We start from the raw sequence: 21934 nt of genomic DNA on the forward strand, positions 1-21934 counted from the left end.
AAGTGAAGTGCTAGATCTTGTTTCATAAGGATACCGCACTATCATTCAGTGTGAGAGAAATGCATGAAATCACCAGCACTTAACGAAGACAAATGTGTGCATAGTAGTACTTTGGTATTACCTAAGAGGTGACATCAGAAGGTGGTCTTCTCCCCTCTCCCGTTACCTAGGAAGTAAACAAGAAGGCAGTCTTCCCGTTGCGACACTTTGCAGTTGTGGCTCATGAAATAATTACCTCAAATGTGTCTGAAATTAAAGACTCCTATAGCTAACTATAAATCTTCCCATTTGCATGTATTTTTGTCTATTCCATCTCCAAAATAATCTCAAATTACTGTTTTCTCTTCCCTCCCTTTTTAAAAAGATTTATTTGAGGGCGCCTGGGTGGCTCAGTCGTTAAGCGCCTGCCTTCGGCTCAGGTCATGGTCCCAGGGTCCTGCGATCGAGCCCCACATCGAGCCCCACATCGGGCTCCCTGCTCAGCGGGAAGCCTGCTTCTCCCTCTCCCACTCCCCCTGCTTGTGTTCCCTCTCTCACTGTTTCTCTCTCTCTGTCAAATAAATAAATAAAATCTTTAAAAAAAAAAAATAAGAAAACAAATGGAGGTTTGGAGACTGGAGCTGACTTCAAGTGTGAAATTTTTCTGCCCTATACAATGCTGCCTCTTTTCTAGGCAGGAGTAGCCTCTTGTGAAAATGACCTCCTAAAGCTGTCACACTGAAATCTCATTGTAAAAACGATTTGCTTTTTCCTATGTGCTCTTGGCTATTGCTCAAAATACAACAATCTATCACTTATTAAGCTTTTGGTTTGTCTTCTCAACACCGATGCCAAAGGTGTTTTGAAATTCAGCAGGCATATCAGTCTCAGAAGGAATACGTCCAAAAATTCATATATATGGCAGCGCTAAGAACTTGTAAAACATCTTGGCGATAGATAGCCTATTTTTTTTTTTTTTTGGTAGATAGCCTATTAATGAAGAAATGTTGCCAACCCTTTTAAGCTGACATCCATTAAGATGTTTATCTTTCTAGGGGTGCCTAGGTGGCTAAGTTGGTTAAGCACCTGACTCTTTTTTTTTTTTATTTTAGATTTATTTATTTATTTCAGAGAGAGAGAGTGAACAGGGGTAGGGCAGAGGGAGAGGGAGAGAAATCCTCAAGCAGACTTCCCAATGAGTGGGGAGCCCAACACGGGGCTTGATCCCAAGAACCTCAGATCATGACCTGAGCTGAAATCCACAGTTGGATGCTTGGGTGGATCTTTTTAAACCTTAGAAAGAATTACAACACAGTAACATGAATGCTGTAGAAAAATTTAAAATACAGCTAAGTAAAAATTATTTTTTTAAAGATTTTATTTGGGGCTCCTAGGTGGCTCAGTCATTAGGCGTCTGCCTTCAGCTCAGGTCATGATCCCGGGGTCCTGGGATTGAGTCCTGCGTAGGGCTCCCTGCTCTTCGGAAAGCCTGCTTCTCCCTCTCCCCCTGCTTGTGTTCCCTCTCTCGTTGTCTCTCTCTCTAATAAATAAATAAAATCTTTTAAAAAAATAAAAAAATAAAAATAAAGATTTTATTTATTTATTTGAGAGGAAGAGAGCTCTAGCAAGAGAGCACAAGCAGGGGAAGCAGCAGAGGGAGAGGGAGAGGCAGACTGCTCACTGAGCAGTGAGCCTGACGATGTGGGGCTTGATCCCAGGACTCGGATCATGACCTGAGCCAAAGGCAGCCGCTTAACCGACTGAGCCACCCAGGTGCCTCACTAAGCAAAAATTTTTTTAAAAAAAGTATATTCCCACCTTCCAGAGATTATATAACAATTATGTAACAGGTGACTATCCTTCCACATCATATCTTCCATATATAAATATACTTTTTTTATCAAAGTGAGATTACACTGTGCATATTGCTTTATAATATGTTTTTTCCAGTTAACAATTTTTATCTTCCAGGGCACCTGGGTGGCTCAGTCGTTAAGCGTCTGTCTGCCTTCGGCTCAGGTCGTGATCCCAGGGTCTTGGGATCCAGCCCTGAGTCGGGCTCCCTGCTCGGCAGGAAGCCTGCTTCTCCCTCTCCCACTTCCCCTGCTTGTGTTCCCTCTCTCGCTGTGTCTCTATCAAATAAATAAATAAAATCTTTAAAAAAAAACAACAACAATCCTCACCTTCCAAGATAATACATTTTCATTTCATCTAATACTCAACCTGGATTCAAATCTTCCCAGGTGTCTCAAAAAGGTCCTTGCAGCTTCTCTGTCTACACCAGGGTCCAATCTAGAAACAAGTATTGATTCTGATTATGTATTTTAAGTCTCTTTAAATCTAAAGTAATCCCTTTTTTTCATGACAACAATGTGTTGAGATGTGGGTATCTATCCTGCAGATCATCCCATCTTCTAAATTTTTCTAGTTGCTTCTTAAACATTTTTTGTTTTTATTTTTAAGTGGCGCCTGGGTGGCTCAGTTGGTTAAGCAACTGCTTTCGGCTCAGGTCATGATCCTGGAGTCCCAGGCTCCCTGCTCAGCGGGGAATCTGCTTCTCCCTCTGACCCTCCTCCCTCTCATGCTCTCTCTCTCTCTCATTCTCTCTCTCTCAAATAAATAAAATCTTAAAAAAAATTTTATTTTTAAGCAATCTCTACCCCCAACATGGGGCTCGAGCTCATAACTCCAAGATTAAGAGTCGCATACTCCACCAACTGAGCCAGCCAGGTGCCACTCTGGTTGCTTCTTTATGGTGTCCTTTAGGTGATCATTTTATCTCCTATTTTACTGTTTGGCTAGATGACTAGCATATTTCATTCTGTACAATCAAGAGGTATATAACATCTGAATGTCTCCCTATCAATCATGTGAAAAATTGACCACTAGATTATGGTGCAGACAGTCAGATCTTTTCCTTTTTTCCCCAACTTCATTTGTGAATAGTTTTAAAATACAGAAAAGTTGAAAGAACAGTACAATGAACACTAGGGTGCTTAGACTGAATTGTTAATTATTTTAGTAATTTCGCTTTATCTATACATGTATAAAAATATTTCTTTCTTGCAAAACTGAAAATAAGTTGCAAACATCAAAAACTTTATCCTAAATATTTCAGACTGCATCATCTTAAAATAATTACATTCTCCTCTTATGGTCTATCATTTTGACCCTATGATTTAGCAATTATTCCTTAATACCATCTAATATTTAATCCATATCCAAATTTCCTTAATTGTCCTCCAAAGATCATATATATATCACATAAGTGATATATCATATAAGTGATATATATATTATATATATCATATAAATATACATATGTGTATATATATATTTTAACCAGGATCAAATGAAGAGAAGTAGACTCCCCGCTGAGCAAGGAGCCCAACACAGGGCTCAATCCCAGGACCCTGGGATCATGACCTGAGCTGAAGGCAGATGCTTAACCAACTGAGCCACCCAGGCGCCCCAAGATGCTTTAGTTTTAGATGTCTCTTTAGTCTATTTCTTTTTATTTTTATTTATTTATTTTTAAGATTTTTTTTTTAAAGATTTATTTATTTATTTATTTATTTATTTATTTATTTATTTATTTGACACAGAGAGACAGCTAGAGAGGGAACACAGGCAGGGGGAGTGGGAGAGGGAGAAGCAGGCTCCTGGCTGAGCAGGGAGCCCTATGCGGGGCTCGATCCCAGGACCCTGGGATCATGACCTGAGCCTAAGGCAGACGCTTAACGACTGAGCCACACAGGCGCCCCTATTTTTAAGATTTTTATTTATTTATTTGACAGAGAGAGACAGCGAGAGAGGGAACACAAGCAGGGGGAGTGAGAGAGGGAAAAGCAGGCTTCCTGCCGAGCAGGGAGCCCAATGCGATGCGGGGCTTGATCCCCCGGTCCTAGGATCATGACCTGAGCCGAAGGCAGAGCCTTAACCAACTGAGCCATCCAGGTACTCCTCTTTAGTTTCTTTCAATCTAGAACAGTTCCTCTGCATTTCTACTTTTTGTTTTATAATGACATTGACTTTTTGAAGAGATTAGGCCAGTTTAAATATCTACTGTTAATAAGGTGCTTTACAACCTGGTTTTTTGTTTTTGTTTTTGAGTAAATTAAAATTTAAGAACTGAGGGGTGCCTGGCTGGCTCAGTCTGTAGAGGGTGAAGCTCTTGATCTTGGGCTTGTGAGTTTGAGCCCCATATTGGGTGTAGAGATTACTTAAATAAATAACTTAAAAATTTGAGAACTGAGGATTTCACATTTTCTTTTAAAACTAGTACCTTGGGGCACCTGGGTGGCTCAGTCATTAAGTGTCTGCCTGCCTTTGGCTCAGGCCATGATCCCAGGGTCCTGGGATCGAGCCCCGCATCGGGCTCCCTGCTTGGCGGAAGCCTGCTTCTCCCTCTCCCACTCCCCCTGCTTGTGTTCCCTCACTCACTGTGTCTCTCTCTGTCAAATAAATAAATAAAATCTTTTAAAAAAATAATAAATAAAAATAAAACTAGTACCTTATCCCCAAAACATAATTGGGAAATGCTAACCTAAGGACTATTTGGTAGAGCGATCAAGCATTCTATTTTGCTCAGGACTAAAGAAACTCCAGGTTATGCATGACTTTCAGTTATACAACCAGGAAAGTCGTAAGCAAACCAGGATGAATTGTTACCTGTCTGGTCACACTTAGAAGGCACTTGTTGAGGATATAGTTATATATAAACGATTAGTTAAAATCCTAACCTGGTTCTGACCATTTTAATTATACAAAATAATTATTTATATACTTAAACTTTTAATTTTTTTACTTTAATTTTATTATGTTATGTTAGTCACCATACAGTACATCGTTAGTTTTTATATATACTTAAACTTTTTAAATTAAACTATTTGAACTGTGTATTATTTATGCATCTAGATATAGGATATATGCTTAGGAAAATATTGTAACTAAAATTCTGTGTCTTGGGCGCCTGGGTGGCTCGGTTGGTTAAGCGACTGCCTTCGGCTCAGGTCATGATCCTGGAGTCCCGGGATCGAGTCCCACATCGGGCTCCCTGCTTGGCAGGGAGTCTGCCTCTCCCTCTGACCCTCCTCCCTCTCATGCTCTCTGTCTCTCATTCTCTCTGTCTCAAATAAATAAAATCTTTAAAAATAAATAAATAAATAAATAAAATAAAATAAAATTCTGTGTCTTGTAGTGCCTGGCTGGCTCATTTGGTAGAACATGTGACTTGGGGTCATGAGTTCAAGCCCCGCGTAGAACTTACTTAAAAAAAAAAAAAGTTTCAATGTCTTATTTCTCTAACTTAAAAAAAATAATATAGCAACATCTTATATCAGTCTTCTATTACTTGATGTAATAGAACAATGATGTTGTTCTATTGGGTGACTGGGTGACTGTGTCACACTGACAAAAATAACTATACACAGGCAAAGAAGATCCTAAGAGACCAAGAAGCGAAATGTCATCATAGGCATTCTTTGTGCAAACTTTCCAGGAGGAGCACAAGAAGCAACTAGATGCTTCAGTTACCTTCTCAGAGTTTTACAAAAAGAGCTCAAGAGGTAGAAGACCATGTCTGCTGAAGAGAAAGTAACTTTGAAGACATGGCAAATGCAGACAAGGCAGTTCTAAAAGAAATGGAAGGGCGCCTGGGTGGCTCAGTTGGTTAAGCGTCTGCCTTCGGCTCAGATCATGACCCTGGAGTCCCAGGATCGAGTGCCCAGGGAGTCTGCTTCTCCCTCTGACCCTCCCCCCTCTCATGCTCTATCTCATTCGCTCTCTCAAATAAATAAATAAAATCTTTAAAAGAAATGGAAACCTACATTCCTCCTAAAGGGGAAACATAAAGAAAGTTCAAAATTGTCTTCAGCTACGCCTGTCCTGGTGGCATTTTCACTACCTTTACGACTACCCTTGCCTGTGTGACAAGAGGCACAGGAATCGAAAGCAGGTTCTTGTGGGCACACAGTCTTTTCATCTTCAGTTGTTTCTAACGTGTCTTATATAAATTAGTTGTTGGTCTCCTAACTGGATGCCACTTTACGATCACAAAAAACTTACATTTGCTTCATTAACATTCTAAATACTTCTGGATAAAATCAATTTTTTTATTAGAAAACAGAAATCAGGGGCGCCTTGGTGGCTCAGATGGTTAAGCATCTGCCTTCGGCTCAGGTCATGATCCCAGGGTCCTGGGATCAAGCCCCACATCGGGCTCCTGGCTCAGCGGGGAGCCTGCTTCTCCCTCTCCCTCTGCCTCTCTCCCTGCTCATGCTCTCTCTCTCTGTGTATCTCTGTGTCTCAAATGAATAAATAAAATCTTTAAAAAAAAAAAAAAAGAAAACAAAAATCATACCTTTACTAAAGCTATATTTTACCTTAGATAATGCTATCTTATACACAAAACACAGTCTTTTAAAACTTATATTTTTAAAAACAATTTATTTCACACGTAGTTACTTAAAGCCTTAGGACGGTTTGTTTGTTTTAAAGTAGAAGCATGTCTTTCACAGTAAGATAGTGATTTGTTCTTTGAGGAATTTTATTTTAAGGTTCTTCTGCAGCTGGATTGTGACACAGCTTTGGCTTGTTGGGATTATTTTTCAGGAGCCAATCAGCTAACCAAATCTATGGAAAAAAGAAAAAAACTTGTAATAAACATTTAAATATATATACTATAAATTATAAATATATACTATGAATGATATATATACTATATATAACCTTACACTTTAAGTAGTATATATATCAATTTAAAACATAGTTTTCAAAATCACTGAGAATGAGAAAATGACCATTAAAAAACTGAAACACTAAGTTTTACATTATGCAAGATTGTCAAGTATAGATCCAAATTGGAAAAGAAGTAAAACTATCTCCTTTTACAGATGACATGATCCTATATATAGAAAATCCCAAAGAATCCACAAGCTATTATAACTAATAAATGAATTCGGCAAAGTTGTAGGCTAAAAGATCAACACAAAAATCATTTGTGTTTCTATATATCAGCAATAAACAACCCAAAAGGAAAATAAGAAGTCACTTCCATTTCAGTAGCATTAAAAAAAAAAAATCTAGAGTACATTTAACCAACTTGTATACTGAAAACTATATAAAGTGTTGCTGAAAGAAATTTAAAGACCTGAGTAAATGCAAAGATAACCTGTGTTCATGGATACAAAGACTTAATACTATTTTTTCTTTTTTTTTAAAGATTTTATTTTTTAAGTAATCTCTACACCCAAAGTGGGGCTCAAACCCACAACCCTGAGATCAAACATCCTATGCTCCACCGACCAAGCCAGCCAGGTGCCCTGAAAGACTTAATGCTGTTAACATGTCATTACTACCTAAAGTGAGCTATAGATTCAATCCAATCCTTATGAAATTCCCAAAAACATTTTTGCAGAAATGTTAAAGTCAATCCTCAAATTCATATGGAATTTCAAGAGGCTCTGAATATATAAAATAATCATGAAAATGAAAAATAAATTTGGAGAATTTTCTAACTTTGTTCTTCCTTTTTTTTTTTTTAAGTTTTTCATTTATTTACATAATCTCTACACACAACATGGGGCTCACACTCATGACCCAAGATCAAGAGCCGCATGTTCTTCTGACTGAGCTAGCCAGGCGCCCCATCTTTTTTTTTTTTTTTTTTTTAAGTAAACTCTACACCCAGTGTGGGGCTTGAAGTTATGACCTGGAGCTCAAGAGTCACATGTTCCACTGACTGAGCCATCCAGGAGCCCCCTCTCATCCACTTTTAAGCAGAGTATAAAATGGTACAACCACTACAAAATTTGGCAATACTTACCCAGATTAAAAATGCACATATCAAACACATCAAAACAAATTCTTTTAAAAAAATAACATTATTTTTGGCTCAGTATTTCCATTTGTAGGAATTTATTCTATAGATATATGGTACACAGACATATGAATGAAGATATTGACTGTTGGCAGTTCACAGTAACAAAAGAATAGAAACAACCTAAACTACCATCTATATGTGACTAATTAATAAACTGTAGAAATCAATTCAAGAGAATGCCATGAGCTGTTCTTTTAAAACAGGGCAATTTTGTCTGTGGTGTTATTTAATAAAAGGTAAAAAGTATCAAATGGCCTTTTTAGTAGCTAGCATTTGTAAATGTACATGTTTTTAAGTAAAAATGTATATGCTTATATATGTATAGATTTTCTCTGCTGAAAGGATATATAGAGGCTGCTAAGAGTGAATGACTCCAGGAAGTATAACTGAATGACCAAGGAACAGAAATGAGAATGAGAGTTACTTTTCATGATATACCCTTTTGTAATTTTTGAATTTATACCATATTTAAATATTGCTTATTAAAAAAACTGTTCTAAATATTACTCAAAAAATTAATTAGAAAAGAAAGTTAAGGGCAAAATTTTTTTAGCTTTTCATATGTTTTGAATTATAATTCTACCTTTTAAATTTTTTTTATTTTTCATTTTATTAAGTAGGCTCCATGCCCAACATGGGGCTTCAACTCACAACCCTGAGATCAAGAGTCATGTGCTCTAGTACTGAGCCAGTCAGGCACCCCGCTACTTTTTGATCTCTCTCCAAATGATGTAATCTCAATGTGTGAAAAGCCTTATACTCAAAGATGTTTACTGTTACACTATTCATAATAGCAAACAACTCAAATAGCAGAAGAAGTATGGTAAGGGTAATAAAAGAAATCACTTAACTATTAAAATAATCTCTATAAAATATATATTTAAATATAGTGATATTTGGGATGCCTGGGTGGCTTAGCCGGTTAAGCATCTGCCTTCGGCTCAGGTCATGATCCCAAGGTCCTGGGATTGAGTCTTGCACTGGGCTCCTTGCTCAGCAGGAGCCTGCTTCTCTCTTTGCCTGCTGCTCCCCCTGTTTATGCGCTCTCTCGCTCTGACAAATAAATAAAATCTTTAAAAAAACTAAATATAGTGATATTTATGGGATATATGTTTAAATATAGTAATAGAAATTAAAAAAATAAAACCTGAGCAAAGAAAAAACAGGACTGGAAAAAACAAAACAATAAGAGCAGTTAATATTTGAGCACGTATGCACCAGGCACTCTAAGAAGTTTACATGCATTCATACTTCTTGGTGTTTTTTTTTTTTTAAGTAGACTCCACACCCAGTGTGGAGCCCAGTGAGGGGCTTGAACTCACAACCCTGAGATGAAGAGCTGAACTGATTATCAAGAGTCAGATGCCTAACCAACTAAGCCACCCAGGTGCCCTCACATACATTTTTACATTTAATCCTAACAATATCCCTATTATGTAGGCAGGTACTAATCTATTTGCATTTTACTGATGAGAAGAGAAAAACTCAGAGCTTAGATGTCTGGAGTCAGAGTTGAATCTAGGCAAGATGATTTCAAAGACCATGTTTAGGAAATGGAACCAGGGGTATCTTTTTCTTTTCTTTAACTTTTTTTTTTTTTTAAGATTTTTTATTTATTTATTCATGAGAGACAGAGAGAGAGAAAGAGAGAGAGAAGCAGAGGGAGAAGCAGGCTCCCAAGGAGCAGGGAGCCTGATGCAGGACTTGATCCCAGGACCCTGGGATCATGACCTGAGCCGAAGGCAATGCTTAACCATCTGAGCCACCCAGGCGCCCTTCTTTAACTTTTCAGTAGTATGAGGTTTCTTACTAAGTAAACATATGTTATTGTCACAATGAAAAGGAGTTATTAAAGAAATAACCTGCCTAGGGGCACCTAGCTGACTCAGTCAGTAGAGTGTGTGACTCTTAATCTCAGGGGTCATGAGTTCGAGACCCACATTGGGTGTAGAAATTACTTAAAATAAATAAAAAGAAAAAAAAGAAATAACCTGCTTATCTTTTGTTTTTAGTGAAAGTGACAAAGTTAGTAGGAGAGATTAAATCTTTTGTCTTCCAAAGGGGATTCCCTTTCAAAATGGTAACAGAGCCTGGAGATACTATTTTGTCAGGGCTGGTATTAACCTTCCCTGAGGTGACTGGCTGGCTCAGTGGGAAGAACATGCCACTCTTGATCTCGGGGGTTATGAGTTCAAGCCCCATGTTGGGCATAAAGCTTACTTAAAAAATAAATAAATAAATGAAATAACTTCCTTGATTATCTCTGAATCTTCAAATGAGTGGGAGTACCTGTAAGGAAGGAGCAAGGAAGACATTTGGCCCAGGACACCATCCTAGTTCCGCCTACCCAACTATTCTTCCACCTGACTGAGCAATGCTGAAGTATCTAGGGATGTGAATAAATATGTTTTCTATGAAAAAAATTAGATATCATTAAAAATAAAAATATCGAACAAAATTCAAATATGTATCTAATTTTATCATTTGATTATATAAATTATACCCCTAAACAATGATCTGTATTTGAAGGTCACAGCAACTGAAAATGTATTTTTTTTTTTAAGATTTTATTTATTTATTTGAGAGAGAGAGAATGAGAGAGAGCGAGCATGGTGGGGGGGAGGATCAGAGGGAGAAGCAGACTCTCTGCTGAGCAGGGAGCCTAATGCAGGACTCGATCCTGGGACTCCAGGATCATGACCTGAGCCGAAGGCAGTCACATAACCAACTCAGGGAGCCACCCAGGCGCCCTGAAAATGTATTTAGAAACAATGGGGTTTTTTTGTTTTTGTTTTGTAGGAACAGTGTTCTTTAAGAGTTAAAATACAGCAGGGTGCCTGGGTGGCTCAGTTGGTTAAGTGTCTGCTTTCAGCTCAGATCATGATCTCAGGGTCCTGGGATAGAGCCCTGTGTCTGACTCCGCACTCAGCAGGGAGTCTGCTTGAGGATTCTCTCTCTCCCTCTGCCCCTTTCTCAGCTCATGTGTTCTCTCTCAGATAAATAAAAAAAATCTTAAAAAAAAAAACAGTTAAAATACAGTAAGAGAATAAGTAATCAAAAGTTATACTTAAGTATCTAAAATGTATATGAAATAGTTTTTAAAATGCTCTTAATACTTTCAGTTTCAAAAAATACAATGTTTTAAATATGAAAACTATAGACAATTTCTTTAGCGTGAATAAAAAGATTTCTTACAAAAGGATCTGCTGGTTTCTCCTTACAAAGTGCTGTGAGTCCTTCAAGCAGAGTTGGTGTTACATATAAATTTAAATAATCCTTAGCAGCTTGTCCAACTGGAATGGGTTCAATAATCACTGCAAAGACAAATGTATTCCAATTAAAACTACCACAAATGATGAAATATTATATAATCATTACAAAGAAAGAAATTTTAGTGGATAATACTTAAAAAGGTTTTTTGTTTTGTTTTGTTTTTTACAAAAAGGAAACAGAACTAGATACGTAGCATAGTTTGTTCAAAAACACACAAGCACACACAGAGAAATAATAAGACCACGTAAGACTGGCAAAAAAAATGTATCAAAACACTAAGATTGATCATGTATAAGATTCTGATGATGTTTTCTACTATATCCTTGTCTGCATTTCCATTTCCATATTTTTTACAGTAAATACTACCATGGACAATGTCATGAAAATGAAAAATATGAAGAACATGTAAAATTTAGGAGATTAATTCATTTCAACAATTAATTCCTGCCAACAAAATAGCAGGCATTTTACAAAGTGGTATAGATACAACAGTGAATAACAAGTAGTTCTTGCTCTCTTATAAACTATTGAATATACACATAAAACCTATTTCTGTGTGTATAGTATATATTACATTCCTGCTCTTATTTTTCAGGGTTTTTTTAATTATTATTTTTCAGGTTTTTAAATAAATTATGTAAGATCTAGGAAAATTTTAGTGTTTTTAGTCTTGTTTGAACACTATGTAGGTCAACCAGACTTGCAGTACAACAAAGAATCTATTTATATGAGAAAGAATATATTTTATAAGTCTTAGTAAGTCTTTTGAGGTTGACCTCAATCAATGGGCAACTTTTGATAAAGATAAGAATGTGAAGCTACTGGTCTCATGTGTTCAGATTTAAATTGTCACTGACCCAAGGAAAAAGAAGGTGGGAAGACAGATTTCTGTATGACTAGTGTATGGGCTCAGTCTCAATGAGACAACTAACAATGAGAGTCCTTTGCCAAGATGCCAAGAAAAGCTAAGAAATGTGTCAAAGGACTTGAGTAAAAGGTTCCTTTCCTATTAGTCTCATTATAGCACTCTTTTTTGTACTGATCACTGTAATAATTTTTATTTTGGTTACACAAATATTTGTCATCAGTCTCTTCTTCTCTTTCAGTTCCATGAAGGTTAGGACCACATTTATCATGTTCACTGTACCCTGTACCCAGGCCCTTTGTAATATTTAAAAATGAAAATTGAGGGGCACCTGGGTGGCTCAGTCAGTTAAGTGTCTGCCTTTAGCCCAGGTCATGATCCCAGGGTCCTGGGATCGAGCCCCATGTTGGGCTCCCCACTCAGCAGGGAGTCTGCTTCTCTCTCCCTCTGCCCCTCCCCTCGCTTGTGCTCTCTCCCTCTCTCAAATACAATCCTTAAAAAATAAAAATGAAAATGAAAATTGATTATTGCCATTCCCATCCTTAAAAAGCTTCATTGGTTTCTCATTGCATTTACAGTCAAGATAGAACTCCATACCACAGCCCACAGAACTCTATACCATGTAATCTCTACTTACTCTCCAACCTCATATTTATCTTCCTCTGATCTTTGTCTATACTATGTGTCATGTTCTTTCTTGCTCATGACTTGAGAGAGACATGCTGTTCCATCTGCTAGAATGTTCTTCCCTGGATCTCATGTCACTTCCTCAATTGGGCCTTTCTTATCATAGAGTCTCATAATACCCTATAATTGCTTTGTATAGCACTTACCACACAGTAACTACACAGTCATAACTGTACAATTATTTGGGTAATTATTGTTTAATGGCTATCTTCTGAACATTAGATGTAAACTCCAAGGGAGCAGGGACCTCATCTATTTTTTGTAATTTTACTAAAAAAATTGATTGAGGTATATTCACATATAATAAAATTCACTCACTAAAGTATACAATAAATTTTTAGTAAACTTATAGTTGTGCAATCAGTACCACAATCCAGTTTTAGAACACTTCACTACCCCAAAAATGTTCTTTGTGCCTATTTGCAATTTCCCACTACCACTCCCACTCCTAGCCTTTGGCAAGCACTGAGCTTCTATTTAAAAATTTGCCTTTCCTCAAACCATGAGAGACTATGGACTCTGAGAAACAAACTGAGGGTTCTAGAGGGGAGGGAGGTGGAGGGATGGGTTAGCCTGGTGGTGGGTATTAAAGAGGGCACGTACTGCATGGAGCACTGGGTGTTATACGCAAACAATGAATCATGGAACTCTACATCAAAAACTAATGATGTAATGTATGGTGATTAACATAACACAATAAAAAAATTTTGCCTTTCCTGGATATTTCATATAAACAGGTCATGTATGTTGTGTTTTGTGCCTGGATTCTTTCAGCATTGTTTTGAGTTTCATCCAATGCGTAGCATGTATCAGTAGTTTGTTCCTTTGAATTGCTGAATAGTATTCTATTATACGGCTATACAACATTTTGTTTAACCATTAATACATAGTTGGATTGTTTCTAGTTTTTGGCTGTACTAAATAGTACTGCTATAAACATTCACATATGTCTTTATGTAGATTTATGTTTTCATTTCTCTTAGATGGGTATATTCTAAGAGGAGCGGAATTGCAACAGAGTTACATGGTAAGCATACGTTCAACGTTTTAAGAAACCACCAAACTGTTTTCTAAAGTGGCTTTATCATTTTACAATAATGTATGAGGATCCCAGTATCTCTTTATCCTTGCCATTATTATCCATTGTAGTGGGTGTGCGGTGGTATCTCATTGTGTTTTTTTTGTTTTGTTTTATTTTAACTCATTGTGATTTTAATTTGCATTTCCCCAGTGATTATGTTTTAACACCTTTTCATGTGCTTATTAGCCATTCATGTATCTTTTGTGAAATGCTTATTCAAAAATTTTGCCTGGTTTTTGTTTGCCTTCTTTTTACTGAATTAAGTATAAGAGTTCTTCATAAAGCCTAGATAAAAGTCCTTTATTTCATATGATTTTCAAATATTTCCTACCAGTCTGTGGTTAATCTTTTCAATACTTTTAATGATGGCTTTTGAAACATAAAACATACAAACTTTTAATTTTGATTTATCAATATTTTCTTTTTTTTTTTTTTAAGATTTTATTTATTTATTTGATAGAGACACAGCGAGAGAGGGAACACAAGCAGGGGGAGGGGGAGAGGGAGAAGCAGGCTTCCCGCAGAGCAGGGAGCCTGATGTGGGACTCGATCCCAGGACCCTGAGATCATGACCTGAGCCGAAAGCAGACCCTTAACGACCGAGCCACCCAGGCGCCCCTATCAATATTTTCTTTTATGGATCATGCTTTTGCTATCATTTGCAAAAACCCTTTGTCCAACTCAAGGTTATGAAGATTTCTCATGTTTTCTTCTAGATACTTTTAGCTCTTATGTTTAGGTCTATGATCCTTTGTTGTTACATTTTGTATGGGGTATGAAACAAGATCTGAGTTCTTTCTCTTTTTTTGCATGTGGGTATTCAGTTGTCCTAGCACCATTTGTTGAAAAGATCACCTTTTCCCCATCAAACTGTCTAGGCACTTTTGTTTAAAGTCAACTGACCAAAATGTAAGGATTTATTCCTAGATTCTCAATTCTCTTTCATTGATCTATATGTCTAGAATAATACTGTCTTAATTATTGAGCTCTCATAGTAAGTTTTTTTTTTTTTTAAGATTTTATTTATTTATTTGACAGAGAATGAGAGAGAGAGCACATGAGAGGGGGGAGGGTCAGAGGGAGAAGCAGACCCCCCCGCTGAGCAGGGAGCCCGATGCGGGACTCGATCCCGGGACTCCAGGATCCTGACCTGAGCCGAAGGCAGTCGCTTAACCAACTGAGCCACCCAGGCGCCCTCATAGTAAGTTTTGAAATAAGATTAGTGGAAGTTCAACTTATTTCTTCTTTTTAAAAATTGTTTTAGCTTGCCTAGATCTTTTGCAATTCCAGATAAATTTTAGAATCAGCTTGCCAATTTCTACATAAAAGAATGTATGGATTTTGATAGGAAGTGCATTAAATTAATTGATCAATTTGGAAAGAACTGCCATCCTGACAATATTGACTCTTCTAATCCATCAACATGGGACGTCTATCTATTTTAGATAGTCTTTCACTTCTCTCAATAATGTTTTATGCCTTTCATTATATAAGAATTGTACTTCTTTTGTTAAATTTATTCCTAAGTATTTTATTATTTACCTATGTAATTCTAGTATAAGTAACATACAGTGTGTTATATTAGTTTTAGGTATACACCATAGTGATTCAATAATTCTTTTTTTTTTTTTTTAAGATTTTATTTATTTATTTGACCAGAGAGAGAGAGTAAGCACACACAAGCAGGGGGAGTGGTAGGCAGAGGGAGACGCAGGTTCCCCGCAGAGTGGAGAGCCCGATGTGGGGCTTGATCCCAGGACCCTGGGATCATCATGACCTGAGCCGAAGGCAGATGCTTAAGCGACTGAGCCACCCAGGCACCCCGTGATTCAACAATTCTATACATTGCTCAGTGTTCATCAAAATAAGTGTACCCTTAATCCCCTTCACCTATTTCACTCATCCCCATCCAGCCACCCTCTGGTAAACATCAGTTTGTTCTCTATTTTTAAGAATCTGGTTTTTGTCTCTTTTTTCTTTATTTTGTTTCATAAATCCCACCTATGAGTGAAATAGTATTTTATTATTTTTGATGCTATTGTGAAAGAAATTATTCCCTTAACTTCATTTTTGGATTATTTCTACCTCATCTTCTTCTTTAAAAAAAAAAAAAAAAGATTATTTGAGGGGTGCCTGAGTAGCTCAGTTGGTTAAGCATCTGGCTTCAGCTCAGGTCATGATCCCAGGGTCCTAGCATCAAGCCCCGTGTCAGGGTCCCTGCTCAGTGGGGAGCCTGCTTCTCCTTCTCCTCCCAGCTCATGCTCTCTATGGCTATCTCTGTCTCTCTCTCTCTCAGATAAATAAAATCTTAAAAAAAGAAAAAAAAATGATTTGATATTTGAGAGAGAGAGTGCATGCCCAAGCAAGCAGAGGGAGGGTCAGAGGGAGAGAGAGAATCCTGAAGCAGATTCCCTGCTGAGAGCCCAACATAGGGCCCAATCCCACAACCCTGAGATCATGACCTGAGCCAAAATCAAGAGTTGGATGCTTAACCAAATGAGCCACCCAGCTGCCCATCTACCTCATCTATTTTTGCCGATCATTTATTATTTGTCTCTAGCAACTAGGGCTGGATGAATTAATGTGAAAATAAGGTTTTCATGTTTCTTACACAGATGAACTTTCATGGCACTTTAATGACATTTGTAGTTTATACATTGCATTGTATACTTATTTTTATACATTTTTAAAATACGATCAGCTTGAGAGCAGGGACCTATTGTTTTTCATCTTTGTATTTCCGGCACATAGTAGTTAATTCAATAAATTTGTTGAAGGAATGGAATATAGCAAAGCTTTGAATTAGCCATCTCTATTGAAAGGGAGGGGTAAGGACACTACATTTTTTCAAGGGTTAGGAACATGTCTGAATATCTTTATGACTTGCTTGAGTGAATCATCATATAGGGATTTGCAAATAGTTCTTGACTGACTGCTAAGCAAGAGAGAGCTCATACCCCAAACTGAGAATTTACTCCAAAGAACTTCACATTCTCACAGCAAAAGATCTGTAGTGTGGTAGGTAATTAATCATTTATATTTATCCTACAACTGCTGCTTCTCAAATGTCTAATTATATCTCTTAAACTCATGTCTAGAGGACAAATTAGTGGTAAAATCAAAAGCAATCTAAAATAACAGTTTAGGTATATAACCCTATGAGTAAGAAGAGCTTCTAAAAAAAGGACTAGAGAAAACCAAACAATAATAGCAGTTAATATTTGAGCACATATGCACCAAGCACTAAGAATTTTACATGCATTTATATATTCTACCCTAACAATATCCCTAACTAGGTAGGCAATACTAATAATATTTGCATTTTACTGATAAGAAGAGAAAAAAACAGAGAGAGGTGAGATGTCTGGAATCAGAGGAAAATCTCATTCACTGGGGCACCTGGGTGGCTCAGTCGTTAAGTGTCTGCCTTCAGCTCGGGTATGATCCCAGGGTCTTGGTTCGGGCCCCACATCGGGCTCCCTGCTCGGCGGGAGGCCTGCTTCTCCCTCTCCCACTCCCCCTGCTTGTGTTCCCTCTCTCACTGTGTCTCTCTCTGTCAAATAAATAAATAAAATCTTTAAAAAAAAATCTAATTCACTAAGAGGACTAAATCTAAGTACTATCACATTAAAAAGACTTCATGTTTGAAATGTACTTCAAAATAATGTGGAAGCATTAGAAATAGAAGCAGAGGTTATAGATGATATAATTAGACAGATCACAATTATTTAAGTCGGGTGATAGTTTCATTAGGGGTTTATTTTTATTATTCTACTTTTGATTATGTTTGAAATTTCCACAATAAACAATTCCAAAGAAAAAGATACCCTAATGGAAGGGATATGTGATAGAAATTAGATCAGTAAGAATAAAATATGTAAGTAGGCAAATCCTTTTGTGTACAAATAGCTATAAAATAGTTTTGTGGGGCATCTGGCTGGCTCAGGGAGTGGAGCATGCAACTCTTGATCTCAGGGTCATGAGTTCAAGCCCCACGTTAGGTGCAGAGATTACTTAAAAATTTAAAAATGAGGGGTGCCTGGGTGGCTCAGTCATTAAGCGTCTGCCTTCAGCTCAGGTCGTGATCTCTGAATCCTGGATTGAGCCCCGCATCGGGCTCCCTGCTCCGCGGGAAGCCTGCTTCTCCCTCTCCCTCTCCCCCTGCTTGTGTTCCCTCTCTCGCTGTGTCTCTCTCTGTCAAATAAATATAATCTTTAAAAAAAAAAAAGAAAGAAAACAAACTAAAAACCTCAGTGTTATTCCTTACTATGCCCACTTCTAGAAGGTTTACAACTTCCATAACAGGATGGAAACAAAAAACGGGCCTGAGACTTACTAATTTCACAACTGCATAAACATTCATTAGACAAACAGTAAAGAGTTAGAGAAAATGGGAAATCTATCATAATTTCCAAGGGAGATTCTTTTTTTCATGTGTAACAAACTTTACTGATGCATTACGGAGAACTTAAGGAATTGCAACAAAGAAGAAGAGAAACCCTAAGTATGGCCAGTCTAAGAGAAAAGAAAGAAAAATGTAAACTCTTCTCAAAAGATTCCCTATAGGACACAATTTAGTTTCTGAGGGAAATACTGAATTTTCCATTCTTGGCCTCAAGTTTGTAAGTAACTGTAACTTCAAAATATGACAAAATATATTGGAGAAAAACCCTGTTATCTTCGTTCCCAGGTACATCACCCAAATAAAAGAGAAAGCAAACAATAGGGAGATGCACTTGACTAAATTACTCATTGGTAACTCACCTTCAGGAAACATGAATCGAATTTCTCTTTCTGCTGCAGCAAAATCATTGCTCCCATGAAGTGCATTCCTCAGGTCATCTGTGCCATAAATTGCCCTTAAACTAAAAGTAAGTTAGAGATGATGACCATCCAATGTGATAGCCTTTCCTTACTCTTTACATATGCGTTCTACTTAGGAATTTTACAGAAGCATTGCCACTTCTCACATATGGAAGTTTTAATCTATTTTGAATTTAAGCTTAAATCTACCTAGATGAGGGTCAAATATATTTAAATCTGCAGGAGGGATACACTGGGAAACAGGAGTTCTCTGGGTGAAGAGGAGGTGTTGTTTTGTGAGAAGTGAAAAGGCAACGTATATTAAAAAATGCAAGAATTCAATGTCCTCGTGTTTCCAAACTTTAATGATAATGCTAAAAATCTGTTTTTCTGGCCTTCTATTACCAATATTATTTTTAAAAGCCATGACAATTTTCCTATGAAAAATCCTACTTCGGGGGCAGTTTCATTCAAGGATGAGAAAACAATTAGGCTAATCAGAAGAATTAGGCTAAATCAGAAATTCCCTGAGGCCTTTTGGGGTATATGGTATTAAGATGGACATTTTAATAGCTAAAATGTAAAACTGACCCCACCCCCATCCCAACCAAAAAACAAAAAGTTGACTTAGAAAAACTTTCAAATGAAAAGAAACTCCTATTACAATGAAATCAGTTTTGGGTTTGGTTTTGTTTTGTTTCATTCTTATACTTGGATTCCATTTTTCCCCCTAGGAAAGTTACCTGTCTGGGTGAGTCTCTTTAGCTACTAAGGTATTACTTGGTCCCAAAAGTTCTTTCCAGTAAGAGATGGCTTTATGTCTAGCTAATATCATGGCAACAAGTGGTCCGGAACTCATGTAAGCTGTTAAATTGGGGAAAAACATTTTCCCATACTGTTCCACATAAAAGTTACTACAGTGCTCAGGGCTGAGATGGAGTTTTCTTCTCTATAAGAGAAACAAAGTCAACAAAAGTATTTAAAATGACAGTTCAATAATAACTCATTAAGTCATTAATAACTTGAAATTCATACAAATCTGATTATAAATGTAAGATTTTTATATTATGAAGAAAGGGAGAGATAAAATTAAATGTAGGCTATAAATAAACTTCTCCAAGTTATTTAACCAACTCTCGTGCGCTGTTGATGTGAAGGTAAACCCATGCAGCCACTGTGGAAACCAGTATGGAGGTTCATCAAAAAGTTAAAAATAGAAATACTATATGATCCAGTAATTCCACTACTAGATATTTACCCAAAGAAAACAAAACCACTAATTCAAAAAAATACATGAACCCCTACATTTATTGCATCATTATTAACAATAGCTGAAACATGGAAACAACACAAAGATCAATCTACAAATAAGTGGATAAAGATGTGGTATATAAATACAATGGACTATTACCCAGACATAGCATAGAAAGGAATGAGATCTTGCCATTTGTGACACTATGGACGGACCCAGAGGGTATTATGCTAAATGAAATAAGTCAGACAGAGAAAGACAATTACCATTTCATTTATATGTGGAATCTAACAAGAGAATGAACAAACAAAAAACAGACTCTTAAATACAGAGAACAAACCTGTAGTTGCCAGAGGGGATGTTAGTAGGAACTTATAGTTACAAAATAAGTAAGTCACAGAGATGAAAATTACAGCATAGAGAAAAGAGTTAATAATATTGTCATAACGTCATACGGTGACAGATGGTGACCACACTGTGGTAAGCACTGACTGAAGTATAGAATTGTAAAATCAGTATGTTGTACACCTGAAGCTAATATACATTGCATATTAATTATACTTAAGTTAAAAACAGTTACTTAACCTACTTAAGAAAAACTATTCTTATCTGGCAGCCTACTTCAATATATGGTTTGTTAATGACAAACTGAGCTTATCTCCTTCTTTAAGTAAAAAGACTACTATCATCAACATTTTTATACTTTGTATACATTAAAGTAACAAAATTGGACTTCAGAATATTCCAAATTTATCTTTATCTATTTGTGATATTTTCCTATTAATTGTGAAATTTTCCTATATTTTTTTAGGGAGCTGGTCTCATTGTGGTACTTAGAAATAATATACAGTATAACGATGCAGTAAACAAGTTTTTCTGTTGAATGTAGAAGTTGTGTAATCTTTATTCTGGTTCTGCCATAAATATGTAGGTTCACTATGATCTTAAAATACTTGGTACTAAGTTTCTCAGTTTGAAAGAACATAAAATATTGAGGGCAAAGAAACATTATTTTCTTCACAAATGAGATTATATGAATGAATCAGTAAAAAATCACAGAAGTGAAATCAGTCATTCTTCCGATTAGAGATCATCCTTCTCTAAAAGCAGCTATTTGAACACTTTTTTAAAAAAAAGATTTTATTTATTTATTTGACAGAGACACAGCGAGAGAGGGAACACAAGCAGAGGGAGTGGGAGAGGCGGAAGCAGACTTCCCGCTGAGCAGGGGGCTCGATGCGGGGCTCGATGCGGGGCTCGATGCGGGGCTCGATCCCAGGACTCGGATCATGACCTGAGCCGAAGGCAGATGCTTAACGACTGAGCCACCCAGGCGCCCCTATTTGAACACTTCTAAAAAATCATCTATTACTACTGTTTGTTAGTTCCACTAAAGGTGGATCATGAAGGAAAAGACTCAAGAAATAACAGAGATTCAAATTAGTCACCAAGAAAAACTTCTGGCTAGAATAAGGATAATGAGAATGGAGATAAGTTGGAAGGTCAAGGCTAAAAATCTCCATGATTAAGGCAGAAAGCTATCTTTCTAAAGTGGGTTAGATTTTCCTGACAGTACAGCATGAAATTTACCAAGTGACCTCTTAAGGCTCCTTCCAAAACAATCATGTGTCCTCAGGTTTCGGACACTTGGCAAAATTGCTCGGTTTGTAGTGAGAAATCAAAACTGCCCAAAGCAAGAAATGGGAAGATGCTTACCTAGGTGGGTCAGCACTGCTGTAAACAGGCTCTGCTGACAAATATAACATTCTCACCAGTCAAGGACCAGCTACTACAAAATAGGTGCTTGCATCTGTTCACATACTGAAATTCATATAGTCAAGAAAAAGAAATTTGAGAAGTTACAAAACCACCTGATTTAGTATAATCCTTGATTCTATTACTTAAAAATAAGATGTGTCAGTATTTGTGATTCTTGGGCATACTGGTATGGGTTTTTTTGTTGCTGCATTTCATCTGTTATAATGTAAGCCCTTATCACATGCCCCTTAACAAGCAAGGGACACCACCTTCTGCAGGTGTGCTGCCTAATGCAGCATAATTATAAACATTAAGAGCTCCTCTTAAACTAAAATTGATGAGAGGCACCTGGGT

General features: G+C 37.0%; 1 protein-coding gene across 3 annotated transcripts in view; it reads right to left on the reverse strand.

The window, feature by feature from the left end:
- Positions 1-6401: 6401 nt before the first annotated feature.
- NME5 (NME/NM23 family member 5) overlaps positions 6402-21934 on the reverse strand; it is a 30273-nt gene continuing 14740 nt past the window's right edge. The window contains exons 3-6 of one of the 3 annotated variants that reach the window (XM_035014223.1): positions 19314-19519; positions 18532-18632; positions 11057-11175; positions 6402-6612 (exon numbers count right to left, since the gene is read on the reverse strand). In XM_035014223.1, coding sequence (XP_034870114.1) covers positions 6532-6612; positions 11057-11175; positions 18532-18632; positions 19314-19519 — 507 coding nt within the window. In that variant the 3' untranslated portion in view covers positions 6402-6531. Of the gene's footprint in view, positions 6613-10103; positions 10248-11056; positions 11176-18531; positions 18633-19313; positions 19520-21934 lie in introns of those variants that run through there. The other 2 variants (XM_035014221.1, XM_035014222.1) reach the window with 2 other exon arrangements.

Source organism: Mirounga leonina, unplaced genomic scaffold (assembly GCF_011800145.1).
Source record: "Mirounga leonina isolate KUSES-001 unplaced genomic scaffold, KU_Mleo_1.0 Mir_168, whole genome shotgun sequence".
In the NCBI taxonomy this organism is placed as follows: domain Eukaryota; kingdom Metazoa; phylum Chordata; class Mammalia; order Carnivora; family Phocidae; genus Mirounga; species Mirounga leonina.